The sequence below is a fragment of the Vanessa tameamea genome, chromosome 10 (genome assembly GCF_037043105.1).
Source record: "Vanessa tameamea isolate UH-Manoa-2023 chromosome 10, ilVanTame1 primary haplotype, whole genome shotgun sequence".
Lineage (NCBI taxonomy): Eukaryota > Metazoa > Arthropoda > Insecta > Lepidoptera > Nymphalidae > Vanessa > Vanessa tameamea.
The window spans coordinates 6,087,100-6,114,385 of record NC_087318.1 but is presented as its reverse complement, the minus strand read 5'-3'; the positions used below and the strand labels follow the sequence as shown (position 1 = coordinate 6,114,385).

The following is a 27,286-nucleotide window of genomic DNA, read 5'->3' as shown; positions in this document are numbered from 1 at the left end:
GAAAAAACTAAAGAGGTTTGCCTATGACATCAGTGACAGCTGTAAAAGTGAGAAAGAATACATCCTGCTTTTTTATGATATAGGTAGGCGGAAGGGCAAATGGGCCAATTGGTGGCAACACCGCCCATAGACAATGGTGCTGTAATAAATATTAATCATTCCTTACAAAAGTACAATTACATTGTACATTTTGAACAAATCAATGATGAAGATTGTCCTGAACAATCCAAATAAAGACCTATAATAGTTAATATTAAATAGCTAATAGTTTATTGCTAGACAGGATGCCTAGAAATCAGTAAATACTAAGTCTACGCTTTTTTTTATCTTTAATACAATCCTGTATTGAGTAATGTGTCTTATTTATGAGATGTAAGGAATGGCGAATATTTATGACAATGTCTATGAACGGTGGTGACCACTGGCCATCAGGTGGACGATGTGCCTGTCCGTCTACCTATGCCAAAAAAGTTAAAATTAAATAAGTTTAATTTTCAATGGTTTCTGTATTGGAAATAAATTCTTAATAAGTTGTGTTGTCGAACGTGATGATTGTATATCTAGAAAAGTATTTGTCATCAATGAAAAATAGTGCTTAAAACATATTGACCTTAGATCACATACTCTAACTGTGTAATCACAATGCGTATTTATACAGCACATGGCTGTATTAAGCATTATAACACAAACTAAAGTGGACTATATTCTATTGTAATAAATTCAAATTTAATATGTTTCCAATTCTACTGTGAATACAATCTTGTTGACTTTTGACTTGTTCGCTAATATGGCCTTGTCGTGAGGGTCATAAGCGTTCAGACTCAACTCAGTCCAAATCTAAACATTATCATTACATATCAGCCGTGACTTTATAAAATATATTGTAAGTCCTCAGTGATGTATAGATGAACTCTGAAAAGTATCTACCTACTTACCTTACCTTTTCGGTTGATGTAAAAATATATTAGTAGTAAATCTTTTATTAAATATGAAGTGATAAAGTGAATTACGTGATTTTTTGTATTGTATTTAAATAATTTGTTGAATAGCTTTTTTAACGTTACATTTAAAATGTAATTACTATCTTACTCTAACTCACATCGTGTAATCTGGAACTATCTCTCGGATTCAAAAGCATCTTATCAGCGATATTAACCAATAAATAAAGACAGTTTAGCTATCTTCATACAATATTTAGCATAACAACTTGCCCACAGATCAATGTTATTAAATTAAAATAATAATAACAATTTAAAAATCAATCAGTATCAAGTATTTAACCCTATTTCGTAAAATAACACAATGTATTAAAGATCTCTATAAAACTAAAAACATACCTACAACTTCTATCTATCTTTTTTTTAATTGTCTCCATTGACTATTGTATCATAAATAGGTTTATAAGAATTCAATTTTAAAATTTAGTAAGACTTCCACTGTAGGTACATATCATTATTTCTTCATAAGAAATTACTAGGATATTTATGATTTAACTACTTAGGTATTCAATACAATTATATTATATTACGTTTTCAGGTCATTACAACTCTAATTTGGAAATTTGTACAAGTTGAGATATCATATCTCTCTAATATACACGTTTGTTTTTCCTTAATGTGAGCGACTGAGAATGTGTGACTGTTTTCTTCGTACAATCATCTGTTATCAAAGAATAATATTTGTCAAATTCAGGAGAACGATATTGTTGTAAGTTGTACTGTTGTAATTTAGTCATGGAATCAAATACACAGACTACAGGTAAGTCCTACTTTTAAAAAAATATGTTTGTCTTATAACTTTTTTTGTCAAATTTGTCGTAACATTAACTCATTGTATATATTCAATTTTATGTTTATAGGTGTTCGTGTGTATACGTTTATAGGTAAATAATAATCAAGTTGTTTATGAAAACTTACGAAATACTCACTAAATAATACTAATTGTTAACATCTCAATACGATATTGCGTACATATTACTATTGCTAACTATTATTTTACATAATAAATACATTAAACAAATAGATGTAAAAATTGCTAATATAGAATAACTGACTTACAATAAAATATAAAAACTCACACAGTAAAAATTACTAAAACTTATTTAATCAACAAATATAAAGAAAACCATATAATTTGTTTGTGTGATAAAAAATAAAATTTCTTAAATATTGCTCTACATTTAAAGTTGGTGTTCAAAATAACCCTTACTCTAATTAATATGACGTAACACATGCAATCAAGTAAATACGTTAGTTTTTTTTATAAATAAAGCGTCCTATACATAAGAAATGTTTAATTTTATTGCTTTATAAAATGTTCGATCTTATAATTATAATAGCTGATATTTTAATGAGCACGACATATATTTTCTCTAATACACAAAAAAGTTCAAACGTACTTATAATAGAATTAAAGATTAGATTTTTAGCCATAAATTTTATTTCACAGACGAAAATAACCATGACAAGAAAGGTCAAAGAACGTAAGTCGTTTTTAATATCTATTGTACTTATTAAAAAAGACGTTTCATATATATTAAAAAAATGATGGTTATTTTTTTAAGATGGTGGTACCAATTTTGTTTACGATGCCACCAAGCCGACACCACTCCGTCATGGCAACCTACATGGTGGGCAAAAATGTTTCCCTTTCCGATATTTCCTACTTTTAGACAGTCTGCCCAGCAACTGTGTATAATTATATTCTGTAAGTATTTTAATTATAATATAAGAAACATATAATTTAAGTTAATTATGTCGAAATATTATTATTATTATAGATGTTTGTTAATTCTTCGGGGACAGGTCCTGTATTTGCGGATAAAAGTGTCATAAGTCCGTTCAGCGCGTCCCGTATGGATTTATAGGCGAATGAGGGATTGCATTGCGATTTGCGCGAATCGAAATCATAAAAAATATATTCTGCAAAATATGTGGAAGATTCTGTCAATATTGAGTTAATTAAAATTTCAATCTCAGTAAAGAAATGTTGTGATAGACAGCTTTACGAAAGAAAAGCTCACACTGATATTGAATAAAATAATTAGAATTGCAGAATTGACTAAAAATAGAATATATTTTTTTGGATGATGAGAGGACATGCTAAAGTAACATATTTTATGATCGTTTAAGTATTTTCGGTAACGATCACAGAGAAAAAAAGATCCACGCCTCACGCAAAATCGTAGGTATAGTCCGCTTGCGATGAGAATGGGACGGAACTTTGCTATCGTATAATAAAGTATATCGAAAATAACAATAAGTAACAACCTCTCGCAACTCATTGGCAAGAATTTACTACACTACCGCTACCTGCTACCCGTAGGATCGCGCATGTCCCAGTTCCAAATGGACGGCTCCCATTCTCATCGCGCGCAGTCTATATCGGTTACTGTTCATCGTCATAATGACGATTTGGACCCACCTTTATCCACTGCTGGACTGGCCTCCTCAGAGCACAACTGTGAATAAAAGTAGTAAAATATAGTATTGAAAATATTACACGATATTTCTAAAAATACATTTCAGTCTTCCTCGTCTGGGGGATTTTGTACGCCGAAATGGGTGAATCAGTGAGCTTAAATGGGGAACTATTAAGTATGACAATTTTAGTAATAGCCGCGTACTTAATTGGTTGGATCTGGTTAAAAATTACAACATTACCCGCACTCATTGGAATGCTATTGACGGGTATAATGTTCCAAAACTTACACTTAGTACATATGACTGATGATTATCGAAAACTTAACCAAGATTTGAGGTAAAATGGTTTTATTATGATCTAAATATCCTTTTATCCTGATGATCCTTTAATTATGTGGCTAAGCATTACCTCATGTATGTTTATATTCACAGGAAAATTGCTTTAGTAATTATATTAACAAGAGCTGGTCTTGGTCTCGATGCTGGTGTACTTAAAAAACACTATATAGCTGTTTTGCAAATAGGACTCATACCCTGGCTGGTCGAATGTGTAGCCATTAGTGTTACTACACATTTTTTATTAAGCTTACCATGGATTTGGGGTAAGTTAATTTATATTTAAGTATTATAAATAAAATTTCTATTTACTGACCAACGTTTGGACACAATAAGAATATGTATAAATGTGGCTATTTGCAGCATTTTTATTAGGTTCTATGATTGCTTCCGTTTCTCCAGCTGTGGTAGTACCATGTCTGTTTAGGCTGCGAGACGCTGGCTTTGGTGTTTCTAAAGGTATACCTACATTACTGTTGGCTGCAGCTGCAATAGACGATTCCGTTAGTGTTGCTGTATTTGCAATCATACTTAATGCGATGTTTTCAACTGGTTCGATGACTTTTAACATTATAAAGGTTCGTAATTGTTTTCGTTTTAAGCGATTATTTTAAAAGGTTTCTTAAATAAAATTTTAAATGTTGTATTTCAGGGTCCTCTATCAATAATAGCTGGCGTGGTTCTTGGATCACTTTGGGGTGCTTTTGCATCTATTATTCCAGAAAGAGGAGATGTATACGTAGTCCCTTTAAGATTTTTAGCTCTATTTTTGGGTGGCTTATTTTCATTATTCATATCAAGCTTAATCGGCTGGAGTGGTGCAGGTATGATGTTTTTAAAAGTAAAATATATCTTTATGCAGCTAGCTTACTGATTGTATGTCATCTTAGGTCCCTTAGCAATAGTATCTTCAGGTTTCATAGCTGCATATTACTGGGAAAAACAAGGCTGGCCTGTGAATAAAAACCCGGTCAGCAATCTGTTTCGAATTCTGTGGATATTCTTTGAACCAATACTTTTTGCCTTTACTGGAGCTCAAATCACAGTATGTAAAATTTTATTACTATTTTCGAAAAGGTATATGACATTTATAGTATCAAAACTATTTGCTAACGTGTTTTTAGGTCAGTGCCTTAGATCCTCAAGTTATAGCAATGGGTGCTGTTTGTCTAGTATCATGTCTATTATTGCGTGTTATCGCCACATTTTTGATAAGTTTCGGATGTGGTCTGAACAATAAAGAGAAACTCTTCATTGGTCTTACTTGGTTAGCAAAGGCTACAGTTCAGGTTAGTAAAACATAAACATATACAGGGTTATTGGTAATTCGACGTATTCCCGTTAGGAGGTGATAGGGGTGACTATTTGCGATAATTTTAACCCCCATATGCATTATACAAAAGTGAACTATTTTTGAGTTATCGCGTTTTTTAGATTTTTTCAAAATAAGTCAAAAAGGAACTTCAAAAATTTATTTAAAAAAAAGTATCAATTAAAATCTACTTTTTTCTTCTGATTTATAAAAACGATTAAACACTGGATATTTTTCAATATTTAAACAATAATTATCGGTCCAAATTTAAAAATACGAGACGGAAAACGATATTATTTCAATATATTTTTTATTTTTTTCCATCAAATATGCCTGAAAAACAAAAAAAAATAATTATGAAACTTGTTCTGCAGCTTTTTTTAAATAAATTTTGAAGTTGCATTTTTGACTTATTTTGAAAAAATCTAAAAAACGCGATAACTCAAAAATGATTCACTTTTGCATCATGCATATGGGGGTTAAAATTATCGCAAATAGTCACCCCTATCACCTCTTAACGGGAATACGTCGAATTACCAATAACCCTGTATATATTATATTATTATTGATTGATTAAAATTTGATAAAAATATAGTAACGTATTTGTTGTGACAATATTGTTTAAGCTATATAAAAATGTTTTGCTTAATAGGCAGCATTGGGTCCAGCAGCATTAGATTTAGTTCATAATGGTCAAACAGCTGGTAATTCATTTGTGGATGAAGAGAGTTACGCGAAGGCAATCTTGGCTGTAAGCGTTCTTAGCGTGGTCATATCTGCTCCTATCGGTGCAATACTTATCGCTCTTGCTGGACCTCGTTTGCTCAGTCGTGATTGTAAGTAATTGTACTGTTCTAATATTTCAATGGCCTAGTGTTTGGATAGGCATACAATAATATAGTTAACAAACCAGGATTTTATTTGGGGTATAATTAATGATATAATTTTGAAAGAATCGTATTCGTAACAACTTTAGAAATATATCGCTGACTATGTATAATTTATTCCAATCGTCTATAAATACTTATGTTGCTTTTCTTTATTTCAGCCCAGGGTCAAGATATTCCAATTGAGAACGAAAATAAAACGATCAGAAATACACCCTTATGACGAAATGTAAATAATAATATTTCTACTTAATATTATTTACTTAACAATGTACTTACATTTCTATAAATGTTCTATGAAACTTATTACTTTAAAATAAACTGTAAGGCTTTGTTTGGATAAAAACTATTTATACGTTTATGTCTATTAAAATATGTAAGTATTTTGTGTACAGTGCATTTTTTATTGAGAACCGAAACTGTAATAGGATGTTAACTGAGATTTTATTTTAAAATATTACGTAAAAAATGGGAAGGTGAGTGTTACGTAAACATGGGTACAAGAGCCGTGATGGTCTAGTGATTAGAAGACCTACAACTTAACTGACTCTTAAAGCCGGGCAAATATTACTGAATTTCCATAAAGGAAAACTTACTTGTGTTAATAATTTTAACTTTCACTAACGTTACCCGTCACATGCTTCGATATAATTTTATTGACATTAAGTTTATGATAAGTAATTTGATTGAGATAATTTAATTAAGCTTTTCACTTCTGAATAGTATCTGTTATATATTTAATTTATATTATAAGACAACAAATATACGTTCTTTTAAGACTAAAGAGTTCGTGTTTCCAAATTTGAGCTATATACTTATTGACACCCTTCATACGTTTTATATGCAGCGGAAGCAATGTGTCTAAAGAGAAGTATTTAATATAAATTTTAAAATTCCACCCAAAAAATTGATTACCAAAATGTTTACAGAGGCTTTTGAAGGCGGAAGTCTAACTTTCTTTCCCTAATTCAGATTTATAGTCCGTTCACAGTTACTTTACCTCTGGCTATTAGGTTGGCTAACTTGTGCAATGTGTTGCTATAGCTAGTTTCTAAAAATCCTTTGTATAAAATTATGAAGTCGTGATAGATGAGGGACTATTTGGTTGTAGTGGCAGAATGATATGATTCTGTCCTTCATAAAAAATACCTATTTACTGCTACCTGAGCCAAATGGAGAATTATATTTTCAATCCGTATACAGTGGTGGTCATATACCTACATAATTCGGTGCCACTGGTACTTACTTTTACTATATATAGTGTATGCAGTTGATGGCAGGTGAATAATACCATGACGCATATTGGTACAAATCTATTCATTTGTAAAATTGTAATTTTATATAATAATCATTATAATATTAGATAATTATTTTTCAACATACGGGAATTGTTTAATAGCAGGTAACATTATTTTACATACCTATCATTGCAGCTATCAGTTTCAAACGGAATTACAGCACCATTAGCCAGCTTTTTCCTTTCACAAAATTCACGCACAGCTAGCACGATTTCTCTTCCACTACTCTGAATTCTTTTTGGCATGATTAAATGTAATTAATCACTGAATTTATCATCTTTACTCGAAGAGCTCTAAACAATTAGACAGTCAGTAATGCCATTATGCCAACCTAACGCGCAGCCTCTTTTGTAGATGTCAGAGGTAAAATAACTGTGAACGGTGTACAGTGTACACTATTAAGTATTAGCGCGATCCGTCAAAATTCCCCCGCTAGCTCCAGAAGCAACACATCGGGTTCATAAATTTTGATAGAAAAATTTTGTAAACAAATATTTTCTTCTTACCTCCTCCAGTAGTAGAAAAGACGTCGAATGTAGCCTAACTACATTCGACGTCTTTTCTACTATAATCTTAGCTTTTACTATTATCTACGTCTAAACAATATGACAATATATTTACCTTATAAATAAGAATAAATATTATAATATTTATAAAAGCATAAAAAAAGAAAGAATAGAATATTATTCGTATTCAATTGTATAAATTGATTTTTTTAGATCTTTACAAAATTGAATGTTCATCACAATTTTTACTCCTATGTATCTGCTTGTGTATCCGAATTTCGATAAATCATGTTGACAGTCTTAGATTGTAGTAGGTTGTATGTCAAAATATTTTTGTTTTGTTCATCGTATTTTTACTTTTTTCAAAGCTTAATATGTAAAAGAATTAATTATTTCATGATTTTTATTTATTGACTATACAAGGTAAATGTAGTTGTGTAGTTTAGATGTCATGTTTTGGAGGCATATTCTCCATAGCTATTGGTGGTAGTCATGTCAGAGTGTGCGCTGGTAGCCAGTGTAAGCGATCATGATGCCAGTATGGATGTGGGTAACGACAAATCCCTATTCGAGCCTACTATTGATATGATGGTAAATGATTTTGACGACGAGAGAACATTAGACGAAGAAGAAGCTTTGGCGGCAGGTGAGCATCAAGACCCGAAGGCTGAATTAAATAGTCTACAGCGGGAAGGTGATATGCCTTTAGAGGAATTACTTGCTTTATACGGTTACAATAGAAATATGGATAAACCTATTCCAGAGCAACCACCAGAGGTGGTGCCAGAGGAGAATGAAAAGACGGAATCGGCTTTGCAGCAGTTATACAGTGACAACACTAGTCCTGAGGCCACACGGTGCCTCCGGTCAGGTTCCAGACCACCATCTGAAGAAGAAGATGACTATGATTATAGTCCTGATGAAGATGATTGGAAGAAAACGATAATGGTAGGTAGTGATTATCAAGCAGCTATACCAGAAGGATTGTGTAGCTATGATGATGCTTTACCTTATGAAAATGAGGATAAGTTACTGTGGAATCCCAGTGTTCTTGATGAAAAAGTGATTGAGGACTATATGAAAAAAAATTGTGCTATAAATTCAGGAACTGGTGTTGATGCTGTACCCAAAGGTAAGCAATTACGTGATGATGAGGAAGCTTTATTCCTACTACAGCAATGTGGTCATAATGTAGAGGAAGCACTAAGAAGGCGAAGGATTTCAGCCCAGACACCTGCTCATGCAAGTGTGTGGTCAGAGGAAGAGTGTAGAAATTTCGAAAATGGCATCAAAGTTCATGGTAAAGATTTCCATTTAATCCGCCAACAAAAGGTCAGAACAAGATCAGTTGGAGAACTCGTACAATTTTATTATATTTGGAAAAAGACAGAGAGACATGATATATTTGCAAATAAGACACGGTTAGAAAAGAAAAAGTATACTTTGCATCCTGGTCATACTGATTACATGGATAGGTTTTTGGAAGAACAGGAAGCATCAGGCACAAGTGTTGTTCGGCCTGTTTCGCCCACACCCATGATGATGTATGTGCCTTCACCAGCTGCTCAGCCTGATCCTTTGGCCCTAGGAGAAAAGGAGGTGTTTTCCCAACTGAACCCTCACACAACACCCCCCAGGACCTTGTCCACTGAGGAACCAGAACCTGATACAGTTTCCTAATACATGTACATTTGGCTATGCCATTTTTCGTGTAGAATGCACTGTTTATGACATAATTGTTGTTAAAAACTTAGCTATTCCTGTATTCATAATTATTTTAATGTTGACGAGGTTTTCAAACATGATGCCCTAGTTTTTTTATACAAATATGGACAGATCAGTGTAAATAATAATTAGTCTTGGATTTTTTTTTATATGGGAATAGTGTTGCTCAGAAATTGAAGTGTTGTAACTGTTGCGACATTTATAAAATGTTGCTATAGTTTTATAGTAATGTTATTTCTGTGATGTTTAAATGTCGTTCAGAATAAACATACAATGCTAGCTGTTTGATAAAATGCTTCACCTTATAACAAATATAATTAGACTACTTGGTTTCTGTATTAAATTTGATTTTAAGTTGAGAATTTACATTGAAAAAGTGCTTTTTTATTGTTTTTGAATTAGTAATATATTGCTGTTCATAAGTACTTAGATGTAGACATACAAATATGTAACGGAATCAAATAGTTTAATTATATTGATATGAGTGATTTTTAAAATAGTAAACAGTGTAAATATTTACCTACATGTCCAATGTATGTATCACTACAATTACAATTTTTTTTCAGTATTTTTTACATTTTAACTCAATAATTATTTTTAAATTTTTAATAAAAATGTATGATTTATTTAATTCAATGCGAATTGTTTTTGTAAGTTATTTTTCTTTTAATTTAAATTTAGGATTTCTAAGTCTATGTCTAATGATTTTTAATTTTATTTAAAAATAATCATTATTATGTTCTAATATTTTGATAAATAATTCTTAAATTATCAGTGAATAATTGAATAGTGTAAGTTTCGCTTATATATTATAACTATGAAAATTATTGTTTTATTAAATATATATTAGTTATACAGTGCCTATTGCTAAAGCTATATTTTAATATGCATAATAGAATAAATGTACTATTAAAAAGCATATCAGAATAAAAAGATAACTGAAATTGAACTATTGCAATAATTTTTCAACTTAAGTATGAATGCAAATTATATGATTTTCATTAAAAACATATTTTTAAACAAAAAAACATAGTTTAATCCAATTGATATACATATAATTATACTTAATTACATATTAAATATAATAGAGTCCATTTCATTAGTAATTGACATAAATTGTTTTTTTCTACAACAAAATCAATTAATATTCAATATGCATATTAGTTTAATTAACAATTAAACTAATATCTGAGATGTATTGATTTATTGTGGAATGGACTATATTTTTAAGTATATAGAGCTGTCATTTGTCTAATAGCCACATTGGTCAATTGCCCTAGATAGTTTCAACATTAAATAAAATAAATATTTTCTTGTCAATGATTTTATCACATTATATATATATACCTAAATTATTTTAAAACCTTATACAAGATGAAATTGCAGGATTTTAACGACGGCGCTAAATACTTACATTTAGAATATAATGTTTGTTTTGTTACAGTTTATGGACATGGAAACTATAAAGTGGTATAATAAATTGCTAGTTCTTCATGTCATGATACATTCTTAAGAGGTGATATCCATGTATTTCTAATCGAATGCAAAAAAAAAAGATAGTTTTGGGTTGAAATACATTTTAAGACTGTTCGAAGGGTTATGATAAATACCCACATAAGTACAAACTGCAGTTTGTTTTATATTTGCACGTATAATAATAAGTTTTTTACGTCTAGTACGTAGATAATGGTGTAAAAAATTAATTTAAGAATAAACAGTGCAAACCCTAATAATGTATTTTATTTGTTAATAAAAGTTATGTTACATTATGTAATTAATAATATGAATAAGATTAAATTAGTTTGTCGAGTTCTAGTTATAATCTCAACAAATGAAATGTAGTAATTCATTTTAAAAATGAAAATAATAACCAATTTGTTAAATTTTAATTATATCCTTTATAATATCTATATTTTAATTTATAAATATGACTAATTCCTTATAATGATGTCAGATATGTCTTATTACCAGAGTTGCCAGAACCACATATTAAAAAAAGTGTTTATACTTCAAAAACTCAGGATCGCTCAAAAACGCCAATGGTACTTTTGGTATTGGTAACCTAGCAAAATTATTTTTACGTGTGATTTAAATAAATGTATATATTAATATACAAATTGCAAAGAAATACCCTATGTAAACTATGTAATAGTTTAGACGTTATATGATAAGTTTAACAAGAAACATTAGTTGTTTGCGCAATGATGTGTGAATTATAAAGAATAGTTTAATATTTAATTATAAATAATAGATTTTTACCATACTTTTGAACACAGTAAATATACAACATTTTGATAAATAATCTGTACTTTTTTTGTCATATCATGGTAGCAAACGAAATCGTAAAAAAACTTACGAATTTATAATCATAAATATTGGTCTTCGAACTATAATTTTCAATTAAAAATATTATCAAGCTTTTCATAAATAATTTTTATTATGTTCTAACAATTGCAATTTTCTACAACTGTATTGCTTAAGACGGATAATTTCAATGTAATTATATTTTACGTATTTTTAAATAAATTCAATTATAATTTTCAATTAATTTAGAAAAAAACATATATTATGCAGGATTCGGTTTTATATTTTGAACTAACAATTCACCACAATAATTGAATTTCACTCTTTTATTCCTTTTTATTGTTTAAAATATTTTTACCTTAAATAAAATTAACCATAATTAAATCTTATATAACAAAGAAATGTGGCGAATAATATGATAATAACATTGTTTAAGAGTATCGTCTTTACTTATAATTAAAACGAACTTATTATATTTTTTATACCTTGACATTTGACGATATGACAATGACATTATAACTATAGTAAATTTGTCTAACACTCAAAACCTCGATAATTTAGACTAGAAATTGGAAATTTATACCTTTGTGAGAAAATTAATGGATAGATTTACACACCTATAACACAATTAAGTCCATCGTTTCCTCTGAAAACGAAATGTATGTTAAAAAGTAATTTATTAAGAATTATTTGTACAATAAATTGTGATTTAAAAAAATATGATAGTCACTGCAGAAATGTCTGCTAAAGAATTTATTAATGACTATAAGGAGAATTACGGTAAAGTTAGAAAATTACTCGACGAAGACAGTAAAAATGATCCGGAAAATGAACCATATTCGTCAAAATATAAGGCTAGAGATATATTAAACAATATGCGCGATGCGTTGAGTAATGTTTCTGAATCTGAAACAAATTTGAACAAAGTTAAACTCGATGCAATGTTGGGGGTAGTACTTTTAAACATAGGAATTATAGACATGGAAACAGAGGAGCTGACTGCTAGTGAGAAAGTATTGAAAGAAGCAGAAGATCTTCTGATTCCAAATTCTCTAAAGCCGGAAATCGTAACAACTCTCATTAACATTGAAAATAATCTCGGCATATTGTGGTCCAATCGTGATGAACCAGAAGAAGCTAAACTTTTTTTACTCAAAGCAAAAACATTTTATGAAGACTTTAAATGCACATTACAAATGCCTTTATCAATAGAACAAATAATAAGTAATACTGGTGAAGCTGTTACAGGAGAATTTATGTTTTTAGAAAAAGCTCATACATTGTCTCTCTATTATTTAGCCCAAGTATATGGATCATTGAAGGAAAATTTGAAATCAGCAATATATTGTCATGTTACATTAAGAAGACAGCTACAGTACTCGGACTATGAATCAATTGAATGGGCTTTAAATTCAGCTACCTTATCTCAGTTCTTTGCTGAGCAAAATGGGTTTTTTCAATCAAGACACCATCTTTCCGCAGCTTCAACCATACTGGAACAGTATGAAGCAACATTAATGGAGTCAGAAAGTGCTGATGATATTTTTTTGGCTAAAAAAGAAATTTTTAAACATAGATCAGCAGATGTAGCCAGGTGTTGGGCTAAATACTGTCTTTTGCTTATGACTGCTTCCAAAGCAAGACTTATGAATGATGGAGAAGAGATTAGTGATGCAATTACAGGTATAATAAATTAAAAAAAAAAAAAAAAAAGGATGATATAATTTATCATTTTTTTATAAAATTTATGTTTAAATACTTTTGGAAAATTCAAAAAAAAATGGTTATGAGTTATTATATATTTTAGTCAAATAAAAGAATTATAATTTTTTATTGCAGATATGTCTAACTTGGAGCTGGAAGACAATGAGAACATTTGTGGTGGTGATATAAAAAAGTTAATATTCTCAGATCTCGATGTTACCAAATATGAAAAGAAAATTGGTGACAAATTCTTGCTGACATACCAAGATGCAAGAGAAGTGTTTTTATGTTGCCAGAGTTGGTTGAACAAAGCCAAAGAATATTATAAATTAGACACTTTAGCTTCAGACTATATTGAGCTGGTGCAAGACAGTTCCCAATCATATTGTTATCTCGCATTCTTCGAAGAAGATGATGAGAGGCGGGCAAAAATGCATAAACGTAGGGTGGATATGCTTGAAGATTTGATCAAAGAAATCAACCCAACTTATTATCTCCAGTATTGCCGTCAACTGTGGTACGAACTAGGCGAAGTTTATTCAGAGATACTAAATATTAAATTAGACAAACTCAATAAAACAAAGGAAAAACCCTCACCACATATTTTAAAAAAGATTAACATGTTATGTGAAAAGAGCATTGAAAATTATGATCACTTCCTGAATTCAGTCAAAGATAAAAATGGAATAATGCCAGTTAAATTAGAATTTGATGTTATTAGGCCGGTGATAAGTGCATATGCTTTCATTGGTAGGAATAGCATGAAAAGAATTGCCATTGATAAAAATGTTCAATTGACACATGTTAGGAAAAGTTATGATTCATATCAGGCTGTTGTTGATATTTGTAAAAATGACCCCGAAGCTGCTAAGATGATGAAAGAAGAGTACAGCTTATGTCAAGAAATGGTAAATATCTTACCATTGAAGATTAAAAAACTGGAAAATGAACTGGTGGGATTTGTTGGATAGAAAAAAGTTAAGGTGCAACAAGCAAAGATAAAAAATGGTATCAATGATTTTGAAACTTCATAATTAACCCAAACATAAATAATGCACCTTTTGTATCATGTACGTAATGTAAACAATTGGAAAAAAATCTTTTAAAAAAATAATGTAATACATTTAATAGCCTACTTTTTTTATTGAAGTGAAAATATAGAAACTAATCAGAATTAAGGCAGGATCAGATTTATATATTCTAATGTATTGTGAAATGTCACGTGAATTTTGCATGTGCCGCTCTCATCGGCTGCTAATCTTAAAACCATCTACCTACCAAAGGCTTTTCAGTTATTAAATAGACAAAAGCAGCACCCGTTATCGCGACCTTTCTGTTCTAGGCAGCAGCTTGCAACAAGTGCGTTGAACAGCTCTGGGTGCAAGATTCGCGATACATATTCGTGCTGAATTCGTGTGGCGTTCTCACTATTCGCGTTAGAATATATAAATCTGGACCCGCCATTAAGTCTGAAATAACCTGTAGAACCTGTATACTACTTGGATGAAAAAATATTAACTAACTGCTTTAGTAGCTAACTTATATGGTTGCAGACCCTGTGATCCCTATTTTAACCCAGGTTCCAGTTAACAAAAAGTAATTCGGGGATTATTCTATAGCAGCCCATAATTTGGAACTTGGTAGTGTGAACACTTCTCATGTGTGAGTGAGTGGTGGAATCGAGAGTGCACCTGTGTTTGCTGACATATTCTTGCATTTTATTATCTCCTGCGCAGTTGCTTAGTCTCCGTTGAGATTATTTCGCCGTGAGCAAAATCGGCCTGGAGAACAGCAAAGCATGCGATTTCAGATTATAATTTACAATATATACAATTTTATCATACAAATTGTTTGTAAATGTAGCTGATGCTTTATTAAAATGTTTTCATTGTCTTAATTATATAGAGATTGTAAAATAAAAGCTTACAAGGTTTATATTCTTTTATTTAAAAAAAAAAAAAAAACAGTCTCATTCAATACGTACCGAATGGAATATACCTAAGTATTGTAAATAATACTTGAATAAATTGTGTGTAACTTGGATATCGAGTCTAAAGCCTAAAGTTGATACACGTTTACAAAAACCGTAAATGTTATATAATATACCTTACATAATTTTGTTTTAGAGTTTTGAGGGTTTTTGGTCTAAAATCTAAATTCCCTTAGGTCTCTATTCATAAAATAATTTTATATAGCTTGTCATATAAATGTCAGATTGCTCGGATCAGGACACCCCCCAGTATACTTTATAGATTGGAGGCGTGCTCTGCGTCAAACGCGGAGAGACAGATCTTACTCCGCGAGGTCGGACGCGACCTTTACCTGAGACCTAAGAATAATCGTATCGGCGATGCTCCGCAATAATTCAGCATGGAGGGCCGTAGCCTTCTGTAACTCCGTCATGGCAGAGAAGGAGCTCCGCATGTCTCGATTTTAAATAAGTTATCACTGTTATTAATAAAACTACGATATAAATGATTATGTTATTATTTTAAATCCAATATGGCAAATTGTGAAATTTGGCTGAGGCTGTAGAACGGAGGCGGGTTGGTTTTTCCCATCGAATTACGTAATTCGTCCAGGATACGGCCTTATACATTTATGCACACCTTGTGTCCTATTGGACACAAGGTGTGCGTGAGTTCACATTTTTGAATCTCAGATTACTATAAATTTTGTAATTTTAGTTTGGAATATAATTTATTAAGGTAGGTCGTGATATACTTACCTAATCGAGTTTAATGTAGACCTAAGTCGGGGCCCAATACCTCATCTCAATGTATTATACTTATATTATTTAACAACAGGTATATACCTATACCTAATGTAAGTAGTTAATAGTTAATAATACTTAAGATAGAAAATCATCACGGGAAGCTCGACAGAAGCGAAACATCGAAATTAATGGTACCTGTTTATACATATATTTATAAAACGTTCCTTGTACCGCATGAGTGTGGGTTACAAGTTTGTTTTTATTTCTTGTATTACTAGTATGTATATAAGTTTAAACATTATATTATCATATATATATTGTGATGCAACCGTTAATACCTACACCTATTTCTTTAAAAAATCAGTAGGGAGTAGTATGAATTAGAAAATATATTTATGACAGTATATATATCTTAAAATGCTATTTCAATTATTTTTCATTTTAGAAAATGCAGCTTAGAAAAGTTTCTAAATGTAAGATGATTTTTTTAAATAAATTAAATTAGTTAATCAATAATTTCACTACTAATCCAACCATTTTTTTTTGCTTTCCAATAGTCTTCAGAAGAAAATAACTCCATGAAAAAAAAAACTTATTTATTAAATTATATCTCCACACTAGCAAAATCAAATGATGACGAGACGAATAAAATTAACCTTTAATAATAATACTCGATTTAAAAGTATAAGCAATACCAGAAAAAAAGAATAAAATAAATTGATCATAATATACAATATCTATTCGTTTTAAGGCAGCTATTATTTTTGCAAAATGTAGATTTTTAAAAATAATATGTTAATAAAGGCCTAATTTATTCTCATTGGAATGCCGCACCGGGCTCTATATCCGCCTAGCTACACCACTAACGCGAGGCACATCTCATTTTAGTTATAAACTTGAAGAGTCTGTGTGGTACCTAAACACTAAACACGCTTAATGTTAATTGTGATTTAAGAAAATACCTTTGCGTTATATTAAGTCTTTTTATTGAGGAATGTGGAATAGCTATATAATTGCCCGTCACAACTCTAAATATTTGAGCAATATCTTACCATTAACGCAATCAAAATTTAACACGGTGAAACTTAGTTACTAAAGTTTTTCAAAGCTACTTTCTACGTTAATACTAGATGTATATTTTTTCTTTTTATTCCAAATAGATACCACATGCGTATCAACGACGAACAATGGTAGTACTCCATTTTAACTTTAGTGTACTTTTTAAAGCATGAAGAGGATTCAAAATGAGTAAAACAGCCGAGACGCATGAACTTGATCGCAATTGAGTTTGGTGTAACTAAGCTGTTAACGATAGATGTGTAATGTAAGTGATAGGTGAATACACTATTGACATTAAAGATATATTTTTTTCATAGATGTTTAAATATATGCTCATATGACTTTTCCTGAACGTAAATTTGTAAAAAATCTAGTCATAATAATGAAAATAAAACTTAAACAGTTGCCTATCCTTGAATCTTTTTAATTTTTTGAAGCATGTATAAGGTAACCATGATTTTAAAATAATAATAAAATTATGCTAAAATTATAAAATAAAACCTACATATATAAGAAACCAACATACATAAAAACTTTGAATTTGTTCAAATGTATTCTTCGTAATCATCTTTAGATGTGGACTTTTTTTATTTACAACCGAATAAATATTATTCAAAAATAATTTAAAACCAAAGCATTTACAAGTGAACAGTTTTTATGAAGTTATAAACATTTTGAATATACTTGAAAGCTTGAAATTATCGATATAATTGCATTTTTGAAAGCCACGACTTGTAAGGTACATGTAGGTACTTTCAAAACTTAATCTTAATTAATTGTCTAAAGCAACTTTTCCTTAGTATCTTTTTTAAAAATATGTATCATTTTATATATTAAATAAATAGTTGCAATTAGTAATGAAGTAATGGTAAAGATGATTATAGCAGCGACGTCAAGTAGACTTAGTTGGTAGAATGTGAGGTTTCGTGCTGTGGAGTGAAGGTGAGTTGATTTTCCCCACCGAATCACGTGCTCCGTCCAGAATACAGCTTTATCCAAAGGCGATATATCCCGGTCAGCCCAAATTTTTGACACGAGAGATGTGTGTTTTCGCATTCTGGAATATAATAAAATATAATTAATTTGGGAAATCGTCATATTATTCGTCACGAAATTCAAGGTGAAATTTTGTTTTATGAAATACTTCAAGTTAATAATGCCCTTTATACAAATATTTTTATATGCATTTTCTTTGCATAAATTGTTATTACTAAGTATGATGTTTATTACTACAATATGTAGACTTTTTTTATTTATTAATAAACAAAACCCTTTATTAGTATTGAATACCAACTGGATTTAATGGTGTTTTATTTTATGTCATTGTTGAAAGATAAAGTTACTATTAAGATACTTAATTTTCCTAAAAATAATAATACGTTTTTTTGAAAAGGTTTACTTAGAAAGGCTACTTTTTGGTAAGCAGACCATTGCCCATGTAATATAATATTGAAAAATATTGCATATTTATTGTAATTTAACACAACACAATATTGAATAATACGACCTTGTAAGGTGCTTAATATAGATTAGACATTTTAGTAACTGTCACATAAACATCAGGGTCGATAGCTTTGAGAGAATAAATGAATCTTATAGGTATATTAATTTGTTATCATCTGTGTTACCATATTAAGGATATCACTTTTATAAATCAACCTTGCAGGTCAATTATTTTGTCTAAAAATTAATTTGTGTCACAATGTTTATTTATTAATTGGTAATCAAGTCTTATTTTATACTTGGATACTTAAATAACTATATAAAAATATTAGATTTAATTTCGATTGTAATTAAAGAATACCTGTTTTTTAAACCAGTAAAGACATAGATTCTTTTCAAAACAGATTATATTTATCAATCTTAAAATATTAATTAACTTTAATATCAATTACATAACTTACGTATCACTGATTACTGTTTTTAGAGCATTACTCAAAGTGTCTTCGTTGAGGTCCTCATAAGACACCACGATGCCAACTCCGGCCTCGACAGCGGCAGCCGCGTTAGAGTGTTGGTCTCCGAATATGGGTATTATTATCATTGGTTTTCCTGCAGCCATCGCTTCGGTCATACCGAGCAAGCCACCGTGGGAAATAAATGCAATGATTTTTTCGTGACCTGTAATGTAAAAACAATTTAAGCCTATTTAAATTTATCACTTAGCAGATACGTAGGATTAATTTCTACGTAAATCTTTTAAAACCGTAATATATTAAAAAAGTAAAATGTTGGGATAAATATATAATTATTTTACCCACTTAATAATCATGGTCATCTTTTCAATTATGTTAATTTAATCAGATTTTATTTTGTTTTTTTAGTTGATTTATACGTGTAATTAAACAAGAATTAATTCACTTCGGTGAGATAACGACCATTATTATAATTTCAAATAATTACCATTTTGAAATATTAAAATACATTGGGTATATTAATATAATAATTGGAAAATATATTTGGAAATATCACTTGATATATCTATTCGGGTTGTTAGTGCGGATTTATTCATATCAATAAGTAACCTCTCATGATAGTATATATGCCTACTTACAAAGTTGCAAAAATTAATTAGAAACTACGCCAATGTGTCGTAAAAATTCAACTATTTATTATACATTGATACTTACGCAGTAAGTCGTATTGCGGTAACCATTTTACTCGAAGAATGTTACCCGCAAGAGATCCCTCTTCATCGCTGTCTTCATATTTCCAAATAACTCTTTGCTTTAATTTAGAAAGCGCGTGGACAAAAATTTGTTCTTTGTACTTTGGTAATGACTTTGTTTTTATATGCGACCCGAAGCTAAATAATATGACACCGTCATCGCTTGAATCATTAAGGAACTTTTTTATGAACTGTAAACAAAAAAAAACATAGAAAAACCTTGACGTGAAGGTAACGTTGTATATTTTTATAGATTTTTTGCTATAAATAGACAAGATTTTAATGAATTTCTTTTAAACTAACTGTGATAAAATGTACTACATTATAATAAGAAACCCACATAAGTAACATAAGTTGTCGCTTGCGGCTTCACTCGACATTTAGACGTTAGTCGTCAGGCATTCGACATAAGAAATTCTATGTCGTCCCTTGTAGTTCAACTGTTCAAGTTTGCTTCATACCTAATTTAATCAAATGCGGTTCGTTGGTTTTGTCGTGTAAGAGATACAGACAGACAGAGTTTTATCGCATTTATTATAGATAATTTATTATATATATTTTTTTTTATAATATTTAGTATAGATAATATTATAAGTACCTAACTACAGGCACCATGGATATAACATCTAAGTTTAAGGTTGCGCATTGGCGATTTGAGGAATAGTTAATATTTTTTACAGCGCCAATGTCTTTGAGCAGTTGTGACAACTAACTATCAAGCTATATAATAAGTGATCCTTTTAACGGTCTGCCTAGCTTCAAATAAACAAATAAAATTATATATAGAATTTAGAACGATCAATTTATGTCGTTAGATTATTGTCGCCAGAAATACACAATCACTGCTCGATTAAAAAGTAGTTAGTGAACACAACACAGCGTGAAACGTAACTTAAACGAATGATTAATCATGTCTGGTTGGGTTCGCTTGGTCAACTATGAACTTGGAGCTTATACTACACTAATAGCATGGATCCTTGAGTGATTTGATCCTGTATATTGAAGTCGTCAACACAATAAATATGTATTAGTAATAAATTAACTATTTTACAAAAACATTAAAATCGTATTCTGTAACACCAAAGTTAAACTTAACCCATAATCTTAGATTGTTTCTATAAATTTTAAAAATTCTAAATATAAGAATACAGAAGAATATCTATTTAATTAAATAAAAAAAGTTTAGTAATATACAATAATATTGATAATAAATTCTTATAAATAAGAAAATGTTTTCAATAAAGTCGACTTACCGGTGGCAGGGGTTCCCTTTTAGAAGACAAGTGCAACCCTCCAACTTCCACCATACCAGGCAAAACAGGTTTTACTCCATTGAGAGTATGGTAAGAATTCGTAAGCATCAAGGAAATATTTTTACCAAGCTCACGTAAATCCTGAATTTTTCCAAATTTTTTTTCCAAAATATACTTTTCTTTAGTTTGTATCTCGTAATAATACCACTCCTTTAATATGATATTTAACAATGTATTTTCTAGTCGATCCATTAACGTCATTTGCGATGAAAATGGTGCCGTGATTAGAGGCACATAGGATGGGTTATCGTCAGCACCAATTCGTTCCGACGTCCAAGGCATAGGTGTTCCTGACAGCATATACACAATCGGTGCACTTTTTCCATACGCATAAAGAAGACCTAACATACAGTCACTTGTAAAATTTTCTAATAACACAACATCATAATCCCCTTTTAAAGCTTCCAATAAAGGCGCAAAATGAGTGAGCTTTTCGCATATGCCCAAAGATGCAGTTACAAAAGGTTGAAATTGTAACACTTGCGATGTAATGCTTCCTAATCTAGGAATCTTCTTGAAAATATTAGTATTTTCCAGGGCGCTTAAATCGAACGACTCTAGCCGTAATTCGTATAAACCTTGGAAGTTTATTTCGTGATAATTAGGGGGTGGATTAATTGCCGGAAAAAATGACGCGACTGTGAGATTGTGCCCTCTCTCTGCAAGCTTCAGTAACAGAGGTTCGAAAACCATATGATGACTTTTGCCCGTATGTGAAAATAAACCAAGAATATTCGCTGTATTTACATTATAAAAATGTATCACAAAAATAAAATAGCAAGTCAGACGAGACATCTCACGCTCTTCCTATCACAGACACTACTGAATGCTAGTGCTATTTCGCCTTTATTAAATACCAAATAATGAAATGTACCAAAGTTATAAAGGCCGTGAAGTGAATGGAACTAAGGTGATATCAGTTTCACCCTTTCAAAAATATATTGAGAGGCAGGTAAGTTTAAAAAGGATGGATTTTTTTTTTATGTAACATGTAGGCGGACCGGCAAATGGGCCAATTGATGTTAAGTGGTCACCACCGCCTACAGACATTGGCGCTGTTAGAAATTAGAAATATTAACCATCCCTTACTTTGTCAATGCGCCATCAACCTTAAAAATAAGATGTTATGTCCCTTGCGGAAGTTACACTGGCTCACTCATCCTTCAAACCGGAACACAACAATAACAAGTATTGCTGCTTGGCGGCAGAATATCTGTTGAGTGGGTGGTACCTACTTAAACGGGTTTGCACAAACCCCTACCACCAAGTATAAATATGTAAATTATTAAATAAAAATCGTATCTTACAATAACGATAAAATAATATAAGGTATCATAAGAAGTTAATAAAAATATTAGATTCCTAGTTTTTAATTTAAATCAAAATGATCGTATATTTAAAAATAATACTGTTAGAGGAGATGAACCATATTTTTTGTACAAGTAATCAATATGTATTATATTGTATTAGTTCGGTTACTTTAATTTTGGAGTTTACTAAAAATATGATAGTATCTAATATAATTGTTAAAATTATATACCAAAAGTATTTAATTTTTTCGTTTCATAAAATAATTGTGGAATACGCCTGTTTTGTGTTAAAATAAGTCATTGTTAGTAGTAGAATGTAATTGAATATATAATCTCAAATTAACTTCAAATCTTAAAACCTTTTAAAATAGGTACGTACTTATATTTGCAAACAAGGCAATTGATAATACTATATTTGAATCAAAGGATATTTTAATCACTGAGAAAATTATCCACATTTTATAAAGTCATAGAGAAATAACTAAATATAAACGAGTCTTTAATTTTGTCAGTGGAGGAAAATCCTCAAGATGACATATTTAAATTTGATTGGCGATTGAAGACTTATACAAGTCAAAATTAAAACTAACAATGTCATACACGAAGAGAGAGCAGACGAGAACAAAATGATTCGACATGCTTTCTTGAGCGCGGAGCCGAACACCAGGCCAACTTTACAGAAAAAGCTTTATTTATAATAACTTGGGAATTAAAACAAGACCTTCGGGATTTGCAGCTTTTTATATAGCCCATAGAACAACTAGACGTTTGACTTGAAACGACATTATATAAAATAAAATTAACCCGATATTATAAATTCAATTTACTATTATAAATCTGATTTGATGTACCTAAGTTTGCGATATATATTGCGTTTCAACTATCCTATGATTTCTTTGTTAATTACTACACTTTTGTTAACAATAATTTTCAATACAATTAGGTATTTTTTATTTTCCGCTTACAATAAAACTATTTACTTACTTTATCTGATACTTCATTTCTTTCAACTTACAACTCCAGATCATAGCCGGTTTTTTCCACCATTCTGGGCATTTAATAAACTGTTTTGTCTTTGCAACCTTGCCCTTAATTGTCAGTCCACTTAACCCGTACACTCCATAGAGTAATTGCTATTAGTTCGATAACCAGTACCATATTAGTACGAAATGATATAGTTTATAAAACTCGAAAAGATACTAAACAAAAATACATTAAAGGTTAAAATTGTATTGCTAAAAATCACATCTAGTATATATGCGTGTCCTTTTAGGACATTTATAGCTTGTTTTGAAACAATATTCAAAATCAAAATCAAAATATTCTTTATTCGAGTAGGCTCATAAAAGAACTTTTGAATCGTCATGTTAGTGTTGAATTAAATTTAAATATGTGACGTTTCAGTGGGATTACGTTTTTTTTTGTTGTTTTAAATGTACAGAAAATACATTTGTCTGATGACCTTTTCATTTTAAACGTACGTTATGACCTAAAAGTGACAGTAAATTTTGACAGATAACATATTCGATTTTTTTTAGATTCTACAACTGAATATGTTGTAACGTTTTGCGCTAAGATTATTGTTTAATGTCTTCCAAAAGTGACAGGTAACAGGTTTTTGCCTGTTTCTGTTAACAATAGGCATATCATATATCTAGTAAAAAATATTATACGAAATCACTTCAAATATTAAACACAAACATAGATATATATGTAGGTACCTCTATATACATTTTATTTATTTATATGCTATTGCTGTTTATGTTTATATTCAATCCAGTTTTTGTATAAATTATAATTTGATAAATATTTCATACGACACGATAATATCGATTAATCAATAAAATATTGAATAAATGATTATTTAATCTACCGATAATGATTTTAATTGCAAAGTTATTTAGGCTCTTGTCACTTCAAATTTTACCTTTATTGCCGTATTTGGTTTTAAGCTTTCTAAAACACTGCACACATGCGTTTAGCCTTGATTCTATAATCGGATATTAAGATTTTATTATAGAGGTCTATAAATAGCACTAATCATAATCATAATTGCATACTGTATAAGTTTTTAAATATAATGAACGCGCTCATGATTTCAATGCTTTATTTTATAAAATACGATAATATTCAAGTAATTTCTATGTTTGTATATATACGCTTTATATTTATTACCAATAAGGTTTTATAAAAGAATAATAAACAAATTCTTTGCACTCCAAAATGTTCTTCCAAACATTATATTTTAGCGATTATATATTGGCCTATATGTTATTCTTTGTCAAATTTGTTTTTATGGATTTTATGAATCCCCATAAATTAAGATTTTTTATATGTTAGCCTAATCAATCGAATACATAACGTTGATTCTTTTAACAAAACGAATCACATACTTAAAAAGTAAATAATTATACTTATATTTGATAAAAAAATGCCAAACTTGAATGAATAAAAAATATGAAAAAAATCAATTACTTTAAATAGCCTTGCCTCCTGTGAGGTTTGAACTCACGACCCCTGGTTTACGAGACCAGTGCTCTACCACTGAGCTAAAGAGGCTGTTGATGTCTCCATCGAGACTCTTCATGGCTTTGTAACAATAGAAAAGCTTGTGTTGTCATTATACAAACTACCGCCTTTATTTCGCACGGGGACATTAATAATTCACATTATTAACTATAAAATTTATGAGATAATTATTGATATTACCTATACGATTGCTAATTGTCTGAAGTGCAAAAGTAGCTGTATATGTACGTGTGTTATCTCATCATTAACTAAGTCATTGATCGTTCGTTATTAGAATTGGCATAGAGTGAAAACAGTTAATATAAAATAAATACCGAGCCTAATAAGCCTGTTCAATTTAAAATTAAATAAAGAATATAATATGCGTACAATTTCAATGAAATGGAAACATGTATCTAGTTAATATGACTCGAACGGGGTTAGTTAAACTGTAAATATTTCTGTATCCGCTTATGGGCGATCCACATACAGGCGGATACAGAACCGTGTTGCTTCATGGTGTGAAGCAAACTGCGTGTGAAGCAACACGGTTCGTACGATTTTCTGCGCTTTTCTCGCCCTTGGCGAATAACGTTTCAGATTTTAGTGCGTTTTACATTTACAAAAAGTAATCAATGGAAGACCAACTCGTATGCCGTGATGGCAAATGACATGACACTGACTTATACAGAGTATTATTCCGTAAGACTCAAAAATAAATATTATATAAATTTGGATTTCACTTCTGAGTTTTGTATGAAATCTCTATTATTGGTATCCCTCTCCGCCACCGCACTCTACTCCCGTGTTTGCTTGGCGACCTTTGTTGCTATCATATTTATAAGAAAATATTTGTTTTATTAATTAAACTATGTTTTTATCGAATTTTCTATATATTTATTTATTGGTAATTTTTAAATTACAAATTTATCAATTACATCTACCGAACGTTTTGTAACACTTTTTATTAGCAATTTCGCTGAAACTCATAAGAGCTATTAAATGTTGAATGGCTATTGAATCATATCATATAAAAATGTATTTTGTGGTATCTATTTGAGATTAATAGACATCGCAACTGTTTATCCGATCACCAAGAAAATGGGTCCATATTAAAAGTTATTTTTTCTTGGTGAAAGATTTAATACGAATTGTATTAAACGGTCTCGTCTTTATTTTAGCTTGACTATGACTTCTTAGTTCTTTACCGGTCAAACGATTTTCGTGACCATTGGCATTTGATATATATGTGAAAAAAATACAAAGTATAAAAAAGTATCTGCTTCCTCACTGTTTTATTCCAATTCAACTCCAAAAAATTATTGATAAGATTATGAGGTTTATGATTTCAGTAGGCTATTTATGCTTATTTTATTTCCCGTTTACCTTCTAAACTACAAAAACTTTTTTATTTATAATTGTTATTATGAGGGAATGCTAGATTTTTTTTTTTTTTAAATAAACCATACATCATTTTTTAATTATAGAGGTATCAAAATATTTTAAGATAAGCAGTTTAATATTGACAAAGAAATGTAATTCTCATATGAAGTATTTTCTTTGAGTACCATTTCATTCTCTCAAATTTTTTTATTTTTTGTTAATTCCTAATTAGCTAAGATGAATACTAAATCAAGAAAAATACAATTCATGCTTCGCTTCTGAATTTTTAACGAAAACACTCTTTGGTACCCCTCTCCGCCGCTACACTATTGTCGTGTTTGCTTGTCGTGTAAACTTATGGGTACCTTTGTTGCTATCCTATTTAAAATTATTTATTGGTATATTTTTATTTCAAATTTATTTAAATCCATCAAATCTTATGTATTACATCTACCGAGCGTCGTGTAACACTTTTTTAATGGGAATTTCGCTGAAAGTCATAAATGCTAATAAATGCTATTGAATATTGTAATATAAAAATATATTCTTGGTGAATTTTATACGAATAGTAGAGCATACTTTATTGTAGCTTGACTGTAGATGATCCAACAGCATGTTGACTTCTTAATTCTTACCCATGAACCGATCCTCGTGACTTTTTCTTTTTATGCATAAGTAAGTAAGACGACGTCTCGTATATATAGTTATATATACGAGATATATATAGTATAATTTGATACAATTGCAAGTGCTTAATTAAATTATACATGTAAAAATATGAAAAGAGCACACTCCTTCCTTAAAGGCACATGGGCGGTGGTCACTTTCCATCAGG

At 30.2% G+C, this 27,286-nt stretch overlaps 4 protein-coding genes and 1 non-coding gene across 8 annotated transcripts in view; 3 read left to right on the top strand and 2 right to left on the bottom strand.

Moving 5' to 3' along the window:
* The first annotated feature begins 1,549 nt into the window (after positions 1 to 1,549).
* LOC113391540 (sodium/hydrogen exchanger 9B2-like) overlaps positions 1,550 to 27,286 on the top strand; it is a 416,017-nt gene continuing 390,280 nt past the window's right edge. The window contains exons 1-12 of one of the 3 annotated variants that reach the window (XM_026627530.2): positions 1,552 to 1,758; positions 1,859 to 1,882; positions 2,449 to 2,482; positions 2,564 to 2,706; positions 3,528 to 3,759; positions 3,855 to 4,024; positions 4,122 to 4,336; positions 4,411 to 4,582; positions 4,649 to 4,803; positions 4,883 to 5,047; positions 5,723 to 5,906; positions 6,119 to 6,349. In XM_026627530.2, the coding sequence (XP_026483315.2) occupies positions 1,734 to 1,758; positions 1,859 to 1,882; positions 2,449 to 2,482; positions 2,564 to 2,706; positions 3,528 to 3,759; positions 3,855 to 4,024; positions 4,122 to 4,336; positions 4,411 to 4,582; positions 4,649 to 4,803; positions 4,883 to 5,047; positions 5,723 to 5,906; positions 6,119 to 6,180 (1,581 nt within the window). In that variant the 5' untranslated portion in view covers positions 1,552 to 1,733 and the 3' untranslated portion in view covers positions 6,181 to 6,349. Of the gene's footprint in view, positions 1,759 to 1,858; positions 1,883 to 2,448; positions 2,483 to 2,563; positions 2,707 to 3,527; positions 3,760 to 3,854; positions 4,025 to 4,121; positions 4,337 to 4,410; positions 4,583 to 4,648; positions 4,804 to 4,882; positions 5,048 to 5,722; positions 5,922 to 6,118; positions 6,350 to 27,286 lie in introns of those variants that run through there. The other 2 variants (XM_064215971.1, XM_026627539.2) reach the window with 2 other exon arrangements.
* Positions 8,050 to 11,219, top strand: LOC113391778 (mesoderm induction early response protein 1). 2 transcript variants are annotated; one of them, XM_026627859.2, is made up of 2 exons: positions 8,050 to 8,407; positions 8,525 to 11,219. In XM_026627859.2, the coding sequence occupies exons 1-2, from the start codon at positions 8,254 to 8,256 to the stop codon at positions 9,439 to 9,441; spliced, it is 1,071 nt and encodes a 356-aa protein (XP_026483644.2). In that variant the 5' UTR covers positions 8,050 to 8,253; the 3' UTR covers positions 9,442 to 11,219. The 2 variants fall into 2 exon arrangements, with proteins under 2 accessions (XP_026483644.2, XP_026483636.2); XM_026627851.2 differs by having other exon boundaries at positions 8,050 to 11,219.
* Positions 12,341 to 15,427, top strand: LOC113391734 (KIF-binding protein-like). The gene is made up of 2 exons (XM_026627797.2): positions 12,341 to 13,473; positions 13,630 to 15,427. Exons 1-2 carry the CDS (start codon positions 12,510 to 12,512, stop codon positions 14,463 to 14,465), a joined length of 1,800 nt encoding a protein of 599 aa, XP_026483582.1. The 5' UTR covers positions 12,341 to 12,509; the 3' UTR covers positions 14,466 to 15,427.
* On the bottom strand, positions 18,018 to 22,090 carry LOC113391759 (UDP-glucosyltransferase 2-like). Its single transcript, XM_026627815.2, has 4 exons — positions 21,191 to 22,090; positions 19,900 to 20,128; positions 19,174 to 19,390; positions 18,018 to 18,326 (listed from the first exon to the last, which is right to left on the bottom strand). Exons 1-4 carry the CDS (start codon positions 22,043 to 22,045, stop codon positions 18,050 to 18,052), a joined length of 1,578 nt encoding a protein of 525 aa, XP_026483600.2. The 5' UTR covers positions 22,046 to 22,090; the 3' UTR covers positions 18,018 to 18,049.
* Positions 25,048 to 25,119, bottom strand: Trnat-cgu (transfer RNA threonine (anticodon CGU)). Its single transcript has one exon. It is a non-coding gene; the product is annotated as a tRNA-Thr (tRNA).